This window comes from Maniola jurtina, chromosome 9 (assembly GCF_905333055.1).
Source record: "Maniola jurtina chromosome 9, ilManJurt1.1, whole genome shotgun sequence".
Lineage (NCBI taxonomy): Eukaryota > Metazoa > Arthropoda > Insecta > Lepidoptera > Nymphalidae > Maniola > Maniola jurtina.
This window is the reverse complement of record NC_060037.1, coordinates 10,295,504-10,317,454: the sequence shown is the minus strand read 5'-3', so window position 1 is coordinate 10,317,454 and position 21,951 is coordinate 10,295,504. Positions and strand designations below refer to the sequence as shown.

The 21,951-nt window shown below is 35.0% G+C and overlaps 1 protein-coding gene across 1 annotated transcript in view; it reads left to right on the top strand.

Annotated features, from left to right (window-relative positions):
* Nucleotides 1–3,898: 3,898 nt before the first annotated feature.
* Nucleotides 3,899–21,951, top strand: part of LOC123868229 (collagen alpha-1(X) chain) — a 43,646-nt gene continuing 25,593 nt past the window's right edge. Inside the window, exons 1-5 of the mRNA XM_045910659.1 lie at nucleotides 3,899–4,505; nucleotides 11,993–12,041; nucleotides 12,181–12,206; nucleotides 16,062–16,199; nucleotides 16,924–17,118. Coding sequence (XP_045766615.1) covers nucleotides 4,317–4,505; nucleotides 11,993–12,041; nucleotides 12,181–12,206; nucleotides 16,062–16,199; nucleotides 16,924–17,118 — 597 coding nt within the window. The 5' untranslated portion in view covers nucleotides 3,899–4,316. The remainder of the gene's footprint in view (nucleotides 4,506–11,992; nucleotides 12,042–12,180; nucleotides 12,207–16,061; nucleotides 16,200–16,923; nucleotides 17,119–21,951) is intronic.

The following is a 21,951-nucleotide window of genomic DNA, read 5'->3' as shown; positions in this document are numbered from 1 at the left end:
GCACGATCGAATCTAACTCAGCCGATCGGTCCGCTCGATAGGAAACTAAATTATTGGCACAGTGTTGACCGGAAAGATCTTTTCTCTGGATTCCCGTAATATATTTTCACCCGCATGGCGAGATTCCACCATGGGAATACTATTTTTTTATTCGTCAGCTTTTTTATTTCAGTTGAATAAAGTGATGATAAATAAAAAGATGCCGCTGTTATACTCACCCCTCATCATCTTCAAGATCAACGCATTACCAGCTCACTACTGAGAACGATCAATCACCACAGTAAAATTGCCATAATTTCTTCTAAAAAAGTGTCTCAATTTGTGGCTAAGTTTTTTTTCCATTGTATCGGGTGGGATATCTAATGAAAGAGGAAAAAACTCATTTGCAAAAAAATGGCGTCGACTTTTACTGATCCATTAGAAAATACAATACCAACCAAAAGAAGTTTTAATCATTTGAGAATATTACTGGCTCATTGCTGAAGTGCTACGTAAAATTTTTCAAAAGCTACAAATGCAGATTTTGTTTTCCTTAAAATTGAACCTCTGGTCCCTTAAAATTGAAAAAATGTTCTATAAAGTAGTTTGCCGCACTCGCCACTCTCAAAATAACACCGTGTATAGCTAACGAGTCAAAAGAGTTAGTTGAAAAATCAAATAAACTTGCAAAAGCTACAAGCTTATATGAGCTTCAAACATGTTTTGTAAATCCAAAAATAAAATGGTACTACAGACGTATTCAAGTTTTATTTTTTTATAAACACACAGACTTTTAATAGGCTAGCGCTACATGTGTGGAAATTCCGCAGCCAAGCAAATTAACTGCATTCCACATTCTGTGACAGATTAGGTATTCAGTCGACTACTAAGCCTACTGACGCAGTGTGGACATAAAATGGATCCTATCAAAAAAAAAAATATGAAGCCTTACAGCAATACCAAAGAAAGCGTAAATATTAGGCATAATACCCTCTAAACATCAAAACAGCAAATTAAATATGGCGCAATTCCTCCTCCGGAATAAATCTTTCAGTGTCACACATATTATGTGTAATACTTGCGCAGTCACCTGGTTTTAACCCGGAAAAATTATACTCGTATTGTCCGTACGGGATTTTAAAAAACCAAAATCCACGTCAAACAAATCGCAGGTATCATTTGTTTAGTATAGAGAGAGCTTGCATCCCGGAAACTGATATATTTTTCATCCCAGAAAACTAAATTTAAATTAAACCGAAACTTACGCAAAGTCGCGGGCATCAGCTAGGATGTGATTCCACTGCGTTCCACAGTGGAAAATTGGGGCCGGATTTTCACACAATGTAGCCCAAGCCTTACAGTTTTTTCAGGCTTTCACGCCGCATGTGGCTTTAAACCCGATATCCTATTGAATGTTTGACGCTGGCTAAGCCTTCCTCTCTTACATGCGGGAAGAGTTAGTGAAAATAGCGAACTGTTTTTAAAATAAATTTTGAAAGTGTAAACGTGTCAGAAATAATCCGAGACTTTTTTTAAATCTATTTTTACCCCCGACCCAAAAAGAGAGCTGTTATAAGTTTGATCTGTGTATCTGTCTGTCACAGCTCCTAAACGAATGAACCGATTTAAATTTAGTGTTTTTTTTTTTGTTTGAAAGGTGAGAGCTTCTTAGCTAATAAAAATCATCGAAGAAAATCGGTTCAGCCGATTTTCGAGATTTTCTTTTCTAGTTTTCTTATAGAGGTTTTTGTGTCGGGGGTTTTTAAAATTTTGATACTTATTATTACGGAAAATCAATGAGTTCCCGCGGGATTAAGTTTATTAAATTATTATCAGGCCTATCAAATATATGTAGTTATCAAAGTGTAGGTATTAATTATACTTCATGTAAACATTAAAATGTTGAACATGATATTTAGTTTAATTAGGTACATCTTGTTACTCAAACACATTATATCTTGTATATTAATATAATGTATTATGATAGAATATACTTCACATTAATAATAATTATTAATATCAAGTAATTACTGGCTTAATTTTCATAGCCCCTATCATTAGGGTTTGGTTACATAAAGGTAGGTTTAATTATACTTGTTATCTTCAATTTTGGGATAATCTCGAGAAATGGAAATATTAACATTGTAAACTTATTGTACTTTATTTAATAGCGCTGCATTCGTCATTGAGACAATGAAACAATTTCATATGCATACTAATATTCTAAATACAAACGTGTCAGTTAGAGAAGAAAGTAAGAAAGAATAACTTAAAATTTAAAAACCCCCGACACAAAAACCTCTGTAAGAAAACTAGAAAAGAGCTGATAACTTTCAAACGGCTGAACAGATTTGCTTCGATTATAGCTTAGAACACTCAATCAAACCACCTTTCGAACAAAAAAAACTAAATTAAAATCGGTCGAATAGATTGGGAGCTACGATGCTCCAGATAGATACACAGATACAAACGTCAAACTTATAACACCCCTCTTTTTGGGTCGGGGGTTAAAAAGTGCTTATTTGATGCCACAGAAAGTACAGATAAAATCATAATGTAATAGTAATTATTGCTCAAAATAAGATACTTACGTGGTGCGTGGTATCAATATGGACTCCACATTAGCATTTGCTGCGCCTGTGTCTGACGAAATTTGGATTATATGATGCTCGTGACTTTGGCCGCGTCGATCTAGCTTTTAAAAAACCAGCCAAGTGCGAATCAGACTCATGCACTGAGGGTTCCGTACTCGGGTATTTTATCCGTCGGACGGACGGATGGACGGACGGACGGACGGACGGACAGACAGGCAGACAGACAGACAGAAAACAAAGTGATCCTATAAGGGTTCCGTTTTTCCTTTTGAGGTACGGAACCCTAAAAACGCCGTGGGGAATCTTTGATTTTCCAGGATAAAATTAGCCTATATCTTTGTGCCTTTCATCAAAATCAGTTAAACTGGTGATAAGAGACAGACGGACATATTATTATCATATTATTTATTATATAAGATTTCGTCGCGAGCTCAATGAAGAACACTGGGTAAGAGAATAAAGATATCAAGAGTCGGTATAGTATGTATGTATGTACTTTATTGCACCACAAAACACAAATGACAGGTTACAAAAAAAATATAGTGTACTTACCTAAAAAAATATTGATAATAATGCTCGTAGATAATATTTTTACGTTACATTTTCCTTTTCCTGACCCTCTAGATGTTATATACCTATGGATAAGGAACTGGATAAGTCCGGTTTTGACCGGATTTTTAGAGCTTATACCAGAATCTACCAGAACTTTATGGATATAATTTTGTAGGGGCCAGAACGAATATAAAATATTGAAATGAAATATGTATACCTTGTAGGAGAACTTCTACCACTTAATTTATGTCAAGACTTTACCACCGGCTCGGAAAGCGGATTCTACTGAGAAAAACTGGCAAGAAACTCAGCAGTTCCTCTTTTCTAAAAACAAAGTCGACATCTGTATTAGGCCGAATCATATTTTGCCTACAAAATTTTTGATGTTATGATAAAAGGGAAAAATACATTTTTTAAGGCGGAATTAGGTAATTGAATTTAAAAAAATGTATTTGAAAAATATGAAACTAGATAGTGTCTCTTGTAGAAAATCATTTTCAATACTTAGATAAAAAATAGAAATCAAACTGTATAATATCTTTATATTAGATATACTTAATCATTAAAATCACCACGCAATCAGCAAGAATGGACAATAGCTATGCGCCATCAAGAATGGAACCTCTAATTTTGACAGTAATTACTTAGCGGCGTGAAGTTTGATAACTTACCATTTAGTTAGCAATATAATTATTTTAAGCGCCGCAGACCTGAAACTAAACAAAAAAAAGCGACGTTGATTTTTACCCATAATATTATTATTGTACAAAACAAAATGTAAAAAATACATTGCAGCTCGGCTAGCGCGCCGTGAACTTTGCGCTCCAATAATTTTTTTCATCTGGACTGTGAAGGACTTTAGATCGACCATGAAACGAAAAAATATTATATAATGTGTAATTTGAAATGTAGCTAGTGAACTTTTAGAGTGTAAATTAAAAAGTGCATGAACGCTGAAATTTGTGGCAAGTCCGTAATAAATTAGATATTATGGGATTTTTGCCGCGAGTCAAGTGAAACAAAATAGTGAAATAAACAGTTCCATATGTTTTATTCTCGAGGACAAAACTGTCCACTGAGGACTATCTTTCAAGCGCACTGGTCTTCAGATCCGTTAATCCCTTGTTCTCGTACCTGTACGATAGACGGGTGTCAGTGATGATGCGCAAAAGGTGATAAGTGCTTGACAAAATGGCTATGGTGATATCTCAGACGACTAAAGCGGCGATTGGTGGTTTCTTGGCCCTGATGATACTTGGCGCTGTGCTGGTGGTAGGAGCGGCCTTCGGGTGGTTCGATCCTAAGAGGGAGGATGAGGATACACCGGCGAAAATCAGCGCGAGACTACAAGGGAGAACGTCCTTTGTTACTCATAGAGCTGTAAGTATTTTACTTAATATATCATTCAATATTTACTAATACTGTATTGTAAATGCGAAAGTATGTCTATCTGTCTGTTTGTCTGCTAGTTTTTAACCGGATCACTGATTTTGACAAAATTTGCATTTAAAAGTAACAGAGATAGTAGATACATTCCGAGGAAGGACATACTACTTTTATACCGAAAAATCAAGAAGTTTCCATGGGATTTTTGAAAACCTAAATCCACGTGGATGAATTCGCGGGCAACATTTTGTAGTTTATATTACACGAGGGCTTAGAAAAAGGACCAATCCTGAACACATTGGGTAGGACGTTACCTACCCAATGTTTCAGGATTCACGTTACCTACCCAATGTTTTCAGGATTCATGTACGTATAATTGTGAGTTTTTTTACTCCGCCATAACTCCTAAATGCCTCAACGGATTAGGATTTAGGATTACCGTTAGAATTCTTATATAATCCCGTTTCCGAAATAAGTAGTTTACTAAATCACTTCGAGATGGCACTGTACGGCATTAACTTGCAAGTTTTTATTTGAATACTTGTTTGAGATTTCTTGTAGGTACGATAGTGCGGAACCCTTCGTATGCGAGTCCAACTCGCACTTGGCCATTTATTTTTAAACTTCTTGTTCCTTTTGTGGCTCTTTAAATAAAATAACAGTGTTCGTAATATAGATATTTTGCAAGATATCAGCATAAAAACTAAGATAAGTAAAAAAGACATTAAATTTCCTTTTTGAGAAAGAAAATTTGCTGCATCTAGGAGAAAAATAAAACAAACTAGGTACAAGTGTAGTGAAGCTTGAAACAAAACAAAAAAGGAACTATGCTTAATTGTTTGGCCGCTACTTTTAGTTCTTTGTTTTATTACAGCTTTTAATAATAGCGCTTTTAACAGCGTTTTTATGTTAATGAAAATAACGCCATAAAAATTATTAAAAATAAACACAACACACTTTATTACGCATAAATTATGAAACTCTGAATAATTGTAGTAGTTTATTATCAGCCTTGGTGGCTTATTTTGCTCCTTCTGAAAAAGAGTGACCTAAACCAAAATTTTTAAACTTCTGAAACCTAGAAATGAATTACTGTTCTGTTGACAACTAAATTTTAGAGTACTCGCATCCTTTTCTTACTAATGGAATATGAAAAGAACAGGCATAATTTGACAATTTAAAATTTAATTTATAGATGTCAAACCTCGTGGCTCTAGCTGCCAGTTGCAAGTTCATTGTTTAAATTTGTAGCGTGCACTAAATTTTGAATCTTCAAGTGTAAAATTCATGTTCGGTCCTTTTTTAGCAATATTAAAAAGAGGAGGATGCAGTTACTCCAAATTTAGTTTAGAGAAAGAACAGAATCGGCGCCGTACAAACACGTTTTACATTATTGTACTAATACAATTTGCATATTTACTAGCTTATATCATGACAATTATTCTTGTACATAAATAATTTATATTCTGTCTTAATCATCATCATCATTTCAACCCATCTCATGTAAAGATGAGGACGGTTAAGGCCCATAGTCTATCACGCTAAGTGTGGATTGGCGCTTATTTTTGGCTTAGGTCACTTTAATTCTAAAAGTAAGGTATTAAAGTGTCTGTTTTAATTTTATTTCCCGTAGACCTCGGTGCGTACCTACATTAATTTTATTGAAACTGTTTTAGTGTTCAATAAAAAATATTCCTTGAAATGCAAATATTTAACGAATTAAATAATAGAGCTTTGTTTTGGGTAATCAGAATTGAAGTAAATAGGTAGGTCAGTTTGATCGCTAGATATTGTTATCACCACTAGCAGAGCTTAAATAATATGAACAGGCTCACTCTATCCACGGAGAGAAGTTAGTATAGGGCTCTCTCTGTTACGTAATCCCATACAAATGACAAGGATATAAAAGTCAGTGGGTGTTAACCATTTTGAGTTACCAACCAATCACAAACGAATCTCGTACATCCCGAAACCTTAAATAATGAGTGTAGAAAACACAAACTTAGCTAAATGAACAACTATTACCGATTTTTTGTGCTACGAATCACAGCAGGGTATGAATATTTTATCACTAAGTGTCGGTTTGACGAATGGGTTCGAAAAAACATTTCGTGACCGAAATCGTTAAGCTCATTTTGATAATCGTGTAACAGTAAGTAAGTTTCAGTTGGGCGATTTGTAAAAATATTTATGCTGCCATTAAAATGGTAGAGTGATGATTGGTTTGTTTTTGATATTTTGTGGTTGAATTATTTATCAGTCCCATCATAACACGACAAAAAGTGCGAAATATGGTGTTTCGTGAATAAGAGATTACTTTTAGTTTAAGATTGAACCTTAAAAATTCAAAAGTCTAAGCATTTATTCAAAGTGCTTTTTAACCCCCGACCCAAAAAGAGGGGTGTTATAAGTTTGACGTGTGTATCTGTGTATCTGTGTGTCTGTGTATCTGTGTATCTGTGTGTCTGTGTATCTGTGTATCTGTGTATCTGTCTGTGGCATCGTAGCGCCTAAACGAATGAACCGATTTTAATTTAGTTTTTTTTGTTTGAAAGGTGGCTTGATCGAGAGTGTTCTTAGCTATAATCTAAAAAAATTGGTTCAGCCGTTTAAGAGTTATCAGCTCTTTTCTAGTTTTCTTGTAGAAAAGAAGGTTAGATAACCGTTAGGTTCATAATATTATGTCAATAGACAAATGTCAAGCTGTCAAGATGGACGTTGCCTAAATACATAATTATTTATTTGAAAATGATGTTTTGGAAAACTCAAATACTTTGGATCGTCGGGGGTGTTATAAATTTTTAATTTACACTTGTTTTATGGTCAGAATTGTTAGATTTGTAAGATGATAATTATAGTGATAATTAATAACTAATTACTTAAACTCAAAACTTACGTAAGCTTAGAATCCTAGGAAGGATTTAGTAAAAGTGGACTAGACTTTTGATGTAGGCGCTCAGTCTAAACTTGTTACGTACTTAAGTTAAGCTATTAGGCCAAGTTTGATAAGTATCATTTTCGAATAAATCAGAGATGCTCCTACCAACGGAAATATCTTGTTCACGAAATGCGATACAAAGTCTCTTATAGATGCAATAATAATATGTACGGTCGGCCTCAGAATTGGAGTAGCAATTCCGTGAAACTATTGCATCAAAAACCTGTCGTACTTAAGAACTTTTTCAATAAACACTCCAAACACACCTAACGCATGTGCATAACTCTGCCACGCGAATATGATCATTAAGGTACTAAACGACTTACGGCCTTTGACTGTACCATGTACAACTGCCAACTGTGTGTCAAGTCTATTTTCAGAATAAAATGAGTTCTAGCTATAGTTCACCAGCTGGCCAAGTACGGATTGGCAGCCTTCACACACCTTTAGAACATTAGAGAGAAATCTCAGGCATGCATGTTACCTCACGATGTTTTCCTTCACCGTTAAAGCAAGTGATTTTGGAACTTGTAATATTTTGGGAGTTTGTCGTAAGGCTGCATATGAAACAAGTTTATACGAGAGACTTATACCAGCGGCATAACATAATATACTGTCTCAAAATTCCGTACACGTAAACTCATGACGTAACGACGTGTAGCTACGCGAACATAAAATATGTATACTTTTGCAGTCTCCGAAAGTATTTCTATAATATTCTCCAACAGAAGTATACGAATTTCAATTGTTTTCATATCGACCGCGGAGATCCTGAATTATATTTTACTAGCTGATGCCCGTGACTTCGTTTGCGTGGATTTTTAAATAATAAAAAGTTAAAAAGATGAGCCATGAAAAGATATCAGACAGACAGACACACTTCCGTATTTATAGATTACGTGAGACTGTACTTAATACTTATCTAGGATTTTGTAGATCAATGGTTTCAGTAGGCGTGACCTGCTCCAAAGGCACGTTTTTTGCTTTTCAATTTTCTTTGTCATTCTTCATTAATCTGCTGTCACCAATGAGGAAATAGGTAGTACCTAACCAGAGAATTTTACGTAAAATAATAGAAATGGTATCGACATCGAGTCGCTGATGTAATATTATAAATGCGAAAGTGTACCTTTCTGTTTGTCTATTTGCTACGTTTTTACGATCTCGCCGTTCAACTGATTATGATAAAATTTGGTACAGAAGAAGCTTGCATCCCGGAAACGGACATAGGCTTATTTTTATCCAGCTAAATCATAGAGTTTCCTCGAGATTTTTAAAAACTTAAATCCACACGGATGAAGTCATGGCGCATCATTGAGTACAAAAATACTTTTAAAAGCACATGTCTCCAGCAACCAAAGCAACGCAAGTTGAACTGAAATGCTACGCCAATACGTCCGTTTTTAGGATCATTTATGCATCGATGTTTCACTAGACCTCTGTGCCGCGATAAACTCATTCTATTATATACTTTCTGAATTCTGCGGCACAAAATTTCTTTTAATTTCACCAAATTGGATACTTGAATTCAATCTTTCAGGGTCGGTGTGAATGAACTTTTTTTTATTAAAAAACCATTGTCCTATTCATTTGACTTCCTCTATTGCAAATCGGCCCAGAAACCTCAGTAAAGTCGGTATGAGTATAAATATAAAAAACCGACCAAGTGCGAGTCGGCTCGCGCACCAAGGGTTCCGTACTCGGGTATTTTTTTCGACATTTTGCATGATAAATCAAAAACTATTATGCATAAAAATAAATAAAAATCTGTTTTAGAATGTACAGGTAAAGCCCTTTCATTTCATTCGCCACTTGGTATAGTAACCTTAATCTAGAAATTTAAACAAATTTTAATTTTTTTTAAATTATGTAACCACAAATTCATGGTTTTCGGACTTATTCCCTTACTTGTACTATAAGACTTACCTACCCTGAAAAGAAGAAGGAACGCACCAAATAATTGAGAACCTCCTCTTTTTTGGAAGTTGGTTAAAAATAAGATGTTTTTAAAGAACACATATAAACGTAACATAAATAGAGCCTGCTCTTACAAAATGAAACTCGCTGAAAAATGTTCCAAACGTCTTTGATGAATAACATAAAAATGTAAATGCGCATAAATATGTATTTCATACACAAACAGACTTCGTGTTCCGTTCGCTATCTCACTTCCCCATCACGGAAATATGGGTGCGAGAAAACGATAAAGAGATAAAGGGTTATTTTAGCCTATCAAAAACCGCAAAACCTCGCTTGACAGGTAGTCAATGTTTCACGGCGATATTAAAATTTAACGCAAGCGATAACCCTGAATTTAAATCTCCTTTGACATTAATCCGGAATGCAAATATTGTGTTCTGATTAATTTGAACATGAAAGATGTTGGCTTTGTTATTTTAACATAAACATGACGAAAAATTCAAAATTAACTACTTGGATTCAGTTGCGCAGAGCGTTGTCGTTGTGACTTGAGACCGACAAACCGTCACACAGGTTTGAGCGACAGAAACAACGCTGTACGAACTTTGTACGAAGTGGAAAAATCCCTTTCTAAAGGTCAATGTACAATATATCCTGCCAGCTGATTTCTAACACCAATCAACGCATTGGTAGGCTGCTAGAATAAGTAGGTACAGTAGCTAGTCAGTAGACTTACAATCTCAAACGGTACAAAATAAACAAAGTGATTAATAAAAAGACGATAAAAGAGAGCGATAAATAAACAAAAACAATCAAATAGACGATAAATATAATAAAGATGAAAGCACAGACAAATAATAAAAATAAATTGACGTAACAAACAACGTTTAGACAAACATCAGTTAATAAATATTGATCACCAATACTTAAGTTTGTTTTGTAAACAAACATTTACGGGATGGATTACGTAAAGCAAATAAATAATGTAAAACGAATTTCGTCCAACTTATCTGTGTCCATGAAACAAATTGTTCACGTAAAATTTACTGTTCTATAGCACGAAAAAACATCATTAGGTCTGTCTGTCCACGATAATTTGATGATGGCCGAGACACGATTAAGATTTATTATTTAGTATCGTGTGAGTAATATTCTATTGATGATCCAGAGTGGTCAGTAATTGTAGCTGTAATGTATGGAATCTAATATTGTTTACAATGAACTGTGGCATGACAAACAACTATGTTTAGTCCCACATATCATTAACAGGGCTCTCTCCGTCACTTACTCCATACAATCGTAGTTCCAATTTCATTTGAATATTAAGCAACCAAAGTCCGTGAAATTTTGCAGACATATACTAGAAACTAATATCTGTGCCTGTGGTGTTTTAGATTTTTCTAAAAATATGTAGTTTCAAAATTACAGGAGCTCAAAGATTTATATATGAATTTTTAAGACCGCGTTTCTAAAAATGCGTTTTGCATGCGTATTGCATGCGTAGTAAAAACTTTATATGGTCACTTTATGCTGACATCATCTTTTTGGTGAACCTGATGTATCCGTAAAAAAAATTACATTATATGAACATTTGCAGTACCAGAAGAACCGCCAATTCGTTAGCGGTATATTTTGAGGAATTTAACACATAGTCACTACTCATATTATAAATACAAAAGTGTTTGTTGGTTTATTGGTGTTTCCTTCAATCACGCTGCAATGAAGCAATGGATTGACGTGATTTTTGACCCAAAAAGAGGGGTGTTATAAGTTTGACGTGTGTATCTGTGTATCTATCTGTGGCATCGTAGCTTCTAAACTAATGAACCGATTTTCATTAATTTTTTTTTTTGTTTGAAAGGTGGCTTGATCAAGAGTGTTCTTAGCTATTATAGAAGAAAATCGGTTCAAAAGTTTGAAAGTTATCAGCTCTTTTCTAGTTTTCTTATAGAGGTTTTTGTGTCGAGGGTTTTTAAATTTTGAGTTATTGCTTAGAGTGTATGTCACTTGTACACTCTTCAGGACACATGTGAAGAGTGTGTGGCAACTTTTTATTCCGGAAAATCAAATAGTTCCCATGGGATTTTTAAAAAGAGAAAAACAAAGTTGTGGGCATCAGCTAGTAGGTACATTATAATTCTTAGACTTGAATTTTCGAGTAGTCAAGTATAATAAAGTACAAAGACTAATTGGTCTAAAGAGTAAAGAAACGAGCCCACGAATATTTCATTGTTATGACCAAAAGTTGGTGAACAAGTGTAATTAAAGCCACGAAAGAGAATATTATATTTGGAGTAATGGACCCCATCTGGGCTAAGCATCTAATATTGTTCAAACTTGTACCTATTCAATACAGATTCCAGGTAAGATATTCTATAGAACTTTTGAAAAAAAAGTCGTCTTGATGTTAGTTTATAACCTCTAAATCCGCAAAATTCTAAATTGAAATCTAAAGAAAAAATTTCTCGGGGGTGTTATAAATTTTTAATTTACACTTGTCTACTTTCCTCTTACCGGACTTAAGCCCTGAGTGAGATAGACAACAAACAGGAAAAATTAAGGAAATATAATTCCAGCTGGCTTTAGAAATATTATAAAGTGACAGATTTTTCTTCTTTTGCAGGTAAACCCGGATGAGAACAGGCTACCAGTAATATCACATTCATCACCATGTAAGAATTAATATTTTTTTATTACAATAAAAAATTATAACAGATTTACTGTTAATATCGATTAAAGAATATTTTATGCATTTTTTTTAAATTTATTATTGTGTATTTTTCTGTATATACCTATTGAATTATTTCACAGATACACTGAAAGGAGGAAAAGATATGGTAAGTACGATAAAAAAAAATTGTTAATCTTACTAATATTATACTCGTAAATGTCAAAGTAACTCCTTATACGCCACAATAGGTGAACCCATTTGGCTGAAATTTAGTATAGAGATAGTTATATCTTGAATTAACAGACATCTTTTTTTGTCCCGGGAAAGTAAAGAGATCTTCATAAAAATATATTATAGCCACGCGGATGAAGTCGCGGGCATCACCTAGTTAGTTATAATATGAATATGAAACCAAAATTATTGCATAATTATCACGAAACTTATTTGACCTATTTCATTGCCCCAAAGTTGAAGCTAAATAAATTATCACAAGAGAAACAAAGCACATTTAATCCCGCAGCTTACCCGGTTCTACATAATAGATAAGATCATAACAATTCCTTTAGAACGGCTTTGTCTGGGCAGGAGTGGAATGAGCCCATCCGAAAAGGGGCGGATAGACAAACGTTCTGTACATTAAAGTTATACTAGTGATGGGCATCGCTTAGCAAATCAATTTTCATCATCTAAAACATGGGTCTCCAAAGTACGGCCCACGGGCCAAATCCGACCCGCCAGAGCCATCAACCCGGCCCGTGATAGCTTGAAATGATGACGCAGACAACTTAATTGAAGTACCTAAGCTTTAGCATATTAATAACTGACAAATAATGTTAAGTAATTGAAGTAATTGAAATGTAAAAAAAGCGTAGGTATATTTGCTTAGGTCGCGCACTTTGTTAAGTAGTCTAGCTAGAAATATAGTTAAGTGCAGAAAAATTTTAACTGTTTTGGCCCTTGGAACATACTGACAAAATCATTATGGCCCTAAGGCTTCAAAGTTTGAAGACCCCTGATCTAAAGGAATCACTAAAAATAAAGGGAAAATTCAAAAAGGGCCGGATAGACAAACGTTTTTGTATATTAAAACTTAGCGTAGTGATGAGCAAAACTTACCAAATCAATTTATATCCTGTAAAGGTATCGAGAAAATCATATTTAGAGAGAGCCATCTAAAAAGGGGCGGGCAGACAAACTTTCCTAGTGATAGGCTTAACAAATCAATTTTAATAATGTTAATAGGAATCAATAAAATAATATAACTCAAAATTTAAAAAACTCCCGACACAAAAACCTCTATAAAAAAACTAGAAAAGACCTACTTATTTTTAACTAGAAAAGAGCTGATAACTTTCAAACGGCTGAACCGATTTTCTTTGATTATAGCTAAGAACACTCTCGATCGGCTTGCCACCTTTCAAACAAAAAAAAACTAAATTAAAATTGGTTCATTCGTTTAGGAGATACACACGTCAAACTTATAACACCCCTCTTTTTGGGTCGGGGGTTAATAAAGGGAGCCATCCAAAAAGGGGCGGACAGACAAATCTTCTGTACATTAAACTAACACTAAGTGATGGGCAAAGCTTTACAAATCGATTTTAATTATGTAAAGGAATCGATATAATGTAAAGGGAGCCATTTGAAAATGGGGGTAGTCGATAGATACACAGATCATTAAAAATAGAATAGTTAATTTTCTAATCGACAATTTCTGTAATAATTGACGTAGATAATACAATAATTTGAAGGCATTTATAGTTAAATACCTTGCTTCGTTTTTACAGTCATCAATTGAATAAGTAAGCTACTACATTCAACTTTGTTTGGTTGACATGTGAAAATTTATGAAGCCTAAATTAGTGCACTACGATCCGTATGATCTTGCGCTGTTCTCCGTAAAATAATAGACTTGCTCAAGCCTCGAGTAGGTGTTGAGTATTTTTTACAGTTCGTGTGACTTTTTTTTTTTTTTTCTTTAAATCTGGCTTTACTCTGATTAGCCAATGTCAAGTTTGTGATATTTTCAAGTTATTGAATTTATACAAGTATGGACTCCGTCTGTGCCGGCGCCCGCTGGCATGCGCGCGGCGCCCCTTTAGAGCGCTTCCCAGTCATTTCCACCACCAAAAAACACCAAATAACACAAAAACCAGCCACTCTTAACAAAAAAAACACTCCAAACAAGCACAGCATGCGCGCCAGCAAACGCCATCACAGACCTTCGTGTGACTTAAATGTTACTTACGCATACGCGTAATTTAAGGATTCCACTTTTACACCGTACAAAAATGTATTTTTTCACGGTCGTGCAATAATAATATATTTTTTCAATATGTAAAAATGGTCTACTTAAGTCACGGATAAACGATAGGTACTTAATGATTAAGTACGAGCTTGTCGTATTTGACTGCAGATTCATTTATGATGCAGGCATTCACTAAAAACGAATTTTTTAAGTAAATTGAGTGATTTAGAAGGAGAAATTCCACTAAGTTTAATGGGTGTACTTGGGTTTTTGATTAAAAATGAAAGTAATATCTACTTGTTCAGTTTTTTTGGAAATTCCACAAGCCAAGAGACTTTTTTGAAAATTTACCAAAGCAGGGACGGGTCAGTTAGTTATAATTTAACTTCTAGAGTCCACGTTGGATATTATGTTTCTGTCATGCGTTCTGTGTCCAAGCTTGTATAGATGGAAAATTCAATTAATTTACACAGATTGTCTATAATTAGTAGGATATTAACATAATCCAGACAATTGGCATAATCGACGCAATAATCAAGTTACTACCAAGTTATTAAGTATCTATTCAATTAGAACGATAAATTGTTAGTAGAGATCAGTGTTTGGACGCACGTGTTGTATTCAATGGACGTGATAGATTTGCATCTGAACTATTAATGAGAAAGTGTGTTTGTTGAAGTTTGTTCTTCAATCATGCCTCTACGAAGCAACGTAGTGACGCGATTTTTTGCATGGATATAATTACATACCTGGAGAATAAAGCTATTTTTAATACCGATAACTTAAACAGTTCAGAGATTCATTAAAAAGGAACCCAGAAGTCACGAAACTAGTCGAACATTTATATTCCTTTGGAAAACCTAAATCCACGTAGATGAAGTCAGGGACATTATCTAGAATGATATACACTTCATGGTTTATGTTTTGTTGTAAACTAATCGATTGTTGGCAGTAAAAAAATTACAAAAAAAAACAGTTTTGTAATATAGTAAGCACCACACACGCGTCAGTATCAAGAAAATATTTCTGCAATCGAATAAATTATTCTTGCACATCACTAGTTTATAACCCCCGACCCAAAAAGAGGGGTGTTATAAGTTTGACGTGTGTATCTGTGTATTTGTCTGTGGCACCGTAGTGCTTAAACTAATGAACCGATTTTAAATTAGTTTTTTTTTTTGTTTGAAAGGTAGCTTGATCGAGAGTGTTCTTGGCTATAATGTAAGAAAATCGGTTCAGCCGTTTGAAAGTTATCAGCTCTTTTCTAGTTACTGTAACCTTCACTTGTCGGGGGTGTTATAAATTTTTTATTTACACTTGTTGTAACTTACCGGTAAATACCTCCAGTGTCATTATCTTTTATTCAAAGAGCTAAACTCTAATTAATTCAAGAAAGTTTTGTATAAAAAGAAGAAAGGTACCTACTATAATAAAAATGCTAAGAACTTTCTAGTAAGTTGTCGGAAAATTGAGTTTTACAGTCCTTTACAGTCTCGAAACTTTTTAACGAACTAATTAAATGAGCGGTTTCAAGCAATTATCTCATTAAAATATCTGGAAAGTTATAATTTAATTTCTTTTTTTCAAGTGGAGTTTGTGTACTACTACGAGTATAAAGCATTTTATGATAAAGAAATTAATCCATTATCATTATTATAAATGCGAAAGTGTGCTTGTCTGTCCGTCCATCTGTCTGTCTGTCTATTCTGTCGGAAATATTCCCAGCTGATCTCTACCTTCACTTTAATGTAGATTTTCATTTGTTTTGGATAGGTAGCGCTGTCCAGCCAATGTCAATGCAGTATCAATGATATTTCTCTGATGTTGGAAGCCATGCCAGAACTGACGGGACCTCCTGGACCTCAAGGACCAACTGGTGCTGATGGTACTACTGGTGCACCTGGTAAAACGGTTAGTCTTGCTTTTTGAAAATTTTGAACTTTGATTCTTTGTTTTTTCAACCGACACTCATTTCAACTAAACAATGGTAATAACAATGTAAACTACAAGGTAAGCTAATGTTTTTTGCAAGGATTTCTACACAATAATATGGTCTTATTCCGCCTAACAACTCACAGTGCGATAATAGTCTTTAGATTAATAATTTGAACCTGTATATAACCTTAAAATACGAATCGATTTAAATTGAAAAACAAAATATAAAGAAAACCTCAGATTCAACCAAATGCTTAGCCCAGTAAGTAAGCGTATCCCTTCAAAATAAGGCATCAATTTCTAAATTTCTGGTAGGGGGCTTCGGTCGTGGCTATAGTTACCACCCTACCGGAAAATCTGTGCCGCCAAGCGATTTTGCGTTCCGGTAGGATGCCGTGTATAACCCAAGGTATGGGTTTAATGGAAACTGCCATACCCCGTCCAGGTTAGCCCGCTTCCATCTTAGACTGCATCGTCACTTACCACCAGGTGAGATTGCAGTCAAGGGCTAACTTGTATCTGAATAAAAAAAATGTTTCAATCCTGTTGATTCTGTACAGTAGCTGTACAGAATCATTGTACTTATCTCCTTTTTGATATAGTTTAAAGCTAGTCTATAAAAGCATAGTGTTATAAGTACAGAAATCCTCCTTTTGTGCTTTGTTTACAAAACGATCGCTGACAAAAGTTTTTGTCATAGGGTCAAATGGGCGAACCCGGTCCACCAGGACCTCAAGGTCTCAAGGGAGATCACGGAGAGAGGGGGGAAATTGGTACTCCAGGTGTTGAAGGACAACCGGGACCGAAAGGAGAACCGGGAGCAGATGGGACCCCTGGCTTGCAAGGACCCCCTGGACCTGCGGGACCACCTGGACCAGCTACATCAGCATTAATTGTAAGACATTCTAAAATTAAATATTTAGCACGTAGGGTTGGTGTTAAGAAAAACCGGCCAAGTGCGAGTCAGTCTCGCGCACTGAGGGTTATTTTTACTCGGGTAATTTTTCCGAAATTTTGCACGATAAATCAAAAACTGTTATGCATAAAAATAAATAAAAATCTGTTTTAGAATATACAAGTATGTCCATTTCATATGATACCCCACTTCGTATACTTATCTTACTTTGAAAATTGAAACACATTTTAATTTTTTTTTAATGATGTAACCACAAATTCACGGTTTTCGGATTTATTCCTTTACTTGTGCTATAAGACCTACCTGCCAAATTTCATAATTCTAGGTCAACGGGAAGTACCCTATAGGTTTTCTTAACAGACAGACGGAATAAGGGTTCCGTTTTTCATTTTGAGGTACGGAACCCTAAGAATGAGCCTTGATAGATCTAAGATACCATTGCAGTGAATCATTTATATGTCTATTTAGGGTGGAACAAAGTCCGCCACAGCAGGGCTATCTTTCCCTGCATTTAATAATTCGTAAGTCAACTTTTCGTTTCCCGAGCAGTATGAAAGAGCTCTCTTTACATTGAGATCGTTGTCCTCTCCTCTGTTGCCTAAAGCTCATTTAACAGGAAACTGTCCCTACTTGTGCCTTTTGTTTGCACATAGACTCTATTGACGAGTCTAATACTACTGATATCCTTTTCAAAATATTTTCTGTGTAACAAGGGAACAGTTAGAATCACTTTTAGGAGTTTTTTTTTTAAATATAAACTTCAACATTGTACATAGTTTTGAATTATGGAATGAATCTATCACTAGTTCGGAATGCCTTTCTTACCGAGGAGAACCAGCAATCAACGATTGCTCTTTTCATTTGTGTACAACCAATCGCAAATCGTCATTGTCCGAAAAAAATATTCAATATCGCGATTGCTCTACTTTTTTAATACAAAAAAAACCTATTAGCTTTAACAGCCAATAAGTAGTTTTATAGACCTCATTTAGACAAATAGGCATAGATATTACCTGACCTCTTTAGCGTCCCCGTCTCTTTTACAGCCAAATGTGGGTAGATATAAAAAAGCAATAAACGAAAGAGCCTTTGCTCGCTTTGCGACATTTAAGGCTATCCTTGCCAACGATCCCCCGTCGATTTCCTACGTATGATATTATTGTTCTTATCTCTATCTGCCCTGGTTCGTGCATTCTCGGTTCCTAGATCGGTACATTTGTGATAACCAAATTTCAAATTGCTGTGATTGGCTGAATTTACCATGTTCTTGCTGCGACAGTGAGTTTGAGCCACTAGCGGAACAATGTTAGCCGGTCAGAAATGATTGCAATTAGTCAACCTGTTTGACGTCCGTGTTCTGTTTTCGATTACAAAAAAGAAAAAATTGTTGTTGCAATCATCAATTTTAGCAAATAGTGAAAGAGAGTCGGCCAATCAGAGGTCACATTTACCGTCACACTTTCTGTCACACTATGGCAGTAGGCATACCGAGTAATGAAAACAATTTTTCATTCTGTCTAGGTCGAAGTAGGGTTGCCACCTGGCTCTTTTTGATTTACAGGCTACCACCATCAAAAATACGGGGTTTAGATTTGAAGAAATTTGAAATTTTGAAGTATTTGAAGAATATATATATAGGCGGTGGTTCTCTCTGAAATGCATGGAAAGCCTATTTAGATATTTCAGTTTATTTATAAGTTTTGTATTTTTTCTCTGTATGTTGCCGTATCTTGATTGGTGAACTGTGTTTGCAATGTGGTTTTAAATAAAAGATTTATTTATTTAAATAGCTTTTAAAAACTCTTAGTGTTGTAAAGCAAAATGTTATACATTTCATGCATACAATCTTCTCATTTCAACTTAAAATTACATTTAATTTGTAATTCCACCTTCACAGTATCAATACTATGGCCGTAGCCAGGAATCGATTGCGGGAGAGGTTTTATTAGGGCCGGAACTGAATCCTGTCATGAGGAAAAAAACATTCGCTCAACTTTATGGGCTAATTACCTGGTTAGTGGAATTTCGCCTTTCAATTTGACAGTGAGATAAAATACAACAATAAAAAAGCGCGAGCGCAGTGAGCGTAAGTGTTTTTGGTTCAATACAGAAAAAATTAAAGTGAAAGGGAAACGAGTGTAGCCATAGCAAGATTTTATTTTTAAAGCTTCCTATCCATACTAATATTACGAATACGACAGTATATCTATTTGCCTATCTATTTGTTACCCTTTCACGGCCCATCTTCTTTACCAAAATTTTGGTACTTACTATTCAGAGGTAACTTGCATCCCAGACATTTTTTTTAGGCGGCTTTTTAGCCCGGAAAATCCCCCACGGAATTTTTAAAAATCTAAATTCATGCAAACGAAATTGCGGGGTTTACACCAAGTAATAGAAATTCAAAGCGCGAGTGAAGTGAGCGCGAAATGTTTGATATATTTCCAAAAAAAAAATTGGTAAGCAAATGCAAGAAATAGTGTAAGTATTATTTTAGGCTTAGGTTTTTGACGGCTTCCCAGGCGCAGTCGCCATTTCGAAATTTCTGGTCTGGTGGGAGGCTTCGGTCATGGCTAGTTATATGGTTAGTATGGCCCTAACGGCCAAGAAATTAGACTGCATCATCACTTACCACTAGAAAAGATTAAAGTCACGGGCTAACTTGTATAAAAAAAGGCTTACATCCTCAAACCAAGCCCCGCCGCCTTGGCTACGACCATGATCAATATCGAGTGGGTTTCGGCTACGCATTGCCGCAAAAGGAAAATATTCTTTCTACTGGACATAACGTCAGTGTTTGATTTCGCCAGCCAGCTCCTGCTGAATTTGTAAAAAACCGGCCAAGTGCGAGTCAGACCCACGCACCGAGGGTTCCGTATTCGGGTATTTTTTCCGACATTTTACTCGAGAAATCAAAAACTGTTATGCATTAAAAAAATATGCATAAAAATAAATAAAAATCTGTTTTAGAATGAACAGGTAAAGCCCTTTCATATGATAACCCACTTGATATATGTAGTTATCTTACTTTGAAAATTGAAAATACTAATATTTGTTCATGAACACATGACAGACGGATAGAAGGACAAATGGACAGACGGACAGACGGAAAGACTGACAGACTGACAGACAACGAAGTGATCCTATAAGAGTTCTTTTTTGCTTTTGAGTTACGGAACCCTAAAAATATTTAGTTTTATTTGCCCCGTATTTTATTTTCATAATTACAGGTTTCTGTATCCATAAATACGGGGTAACCAGTAAAATACGGGGCCTCTGGCAACCCTATTCGGAAAACACTGTCACATTCAAGTTAATGTCAAATATTTTGTTTTCAATTACAGAAAGCTGCATCAATCATTATTACAATATTTTCTTTGTTGTGATTGGCTGAATTTTTGAGTTTCAGCCAATAAACAGACTATTTGCCAATTAAACGTCATAACAATATAAATGCCAGAAAGTTTAACCAAATAAAACAAACTTAATGAGAACCTAGTGAGAATGCAAACGGCACACAATTTATAATACATATTATGTTAGTCGTATATAATAGATATTATAGTAGTCGTTCACTTTGGTAATAGTCAGATTGTCATCAGTAAAATTGATATTGGTCGATGTATCGTAAATTATTGTTTCGGTGACAAATATTTTTATTATCTATTTATCTTTGAACAGAATGGAATAGAATGAAATGGAATGGAATACAATGATAAATTTTTATTCCTGTAAACTTTTAGGTAAACTTCAAAGTGTTTTTGGATGGTCAGAAAAATTTACCACTGGTTCGGAATGCCGATCCTACGTTTTCTAGGGTTTCGTACCTCAAAATGAAAAACGGAACTCTTATAGGATCACTTTGTTGTCTATCTCTCTGTCTGTCGTGTGTGTCAAGAAAACCTCTAGGGTACTTCCCGTTGACTCAAAACCATGAAATTTGGCAGGTAAACTAACTGCGTAATTTTGGGTAGTTTTTTTAATCGATAAAGAAAGTTTGCGACATTGTTCAATAAAAAATTTGGATTCCAACTCCTCAACCCTGATGTTGCAGGGGATCTGACTACTAAAGCTAATGGGATTTAAAAAGTGTCGATTATTAATTGATATTGAAGGTATCTATACCAAGTAAACACTTTGTCGTTGACCTCAACCCTGATGCTGTAAGAAATTGCATTCCTAAATCCTGGTGATCCCTCGGGATTTGAAAAGGATCATCCGTTTAAATATTCTTACGTGATACAGAAACAAGTTGCATCCCGGGGACGGGCTATTACGGAGAGGCAACTTTTGTTCTGGGAAATGAAAGGATCGGGATTTTTAAAAACCTAAATCCACGCGAGCGAAGCTGCGGGCATTAGCTAGTTGTAAATATATTTAGAAGCTACTATAAGATAATAGATAAGGTACTTATTTCCTTATATTTTTATTGTATGGCAGCGCGCGGTTTTAAATTATAAATTGCACGTCCTGTCCTTTTCTGTAATACATTTTTTTCTCAATATCTACCGCTTTATCTCATAGCAAGAGTCCGTAAGACATAATACAGTGAAAATAAGCAAAATATACAATTTTTGCAGTTTCCACGTCAGTACCTGTCGAATTTTTCTAACAGTGTAAGCAGCAGAGCTGAGTTTACCATCAAGTGTTGATATGTGGGTGTTCCATAGAAGCTTTGCATCTAACATTATACCGAGAAACACGGGGTTCTCCTTTATTTTCAACATATGATTATTTATCAATGAATTTATGTCATTTAAGGTCCTGGTATTGGGCAGTGTGAATTCAACACACTTAGATTTCTTTGCATTT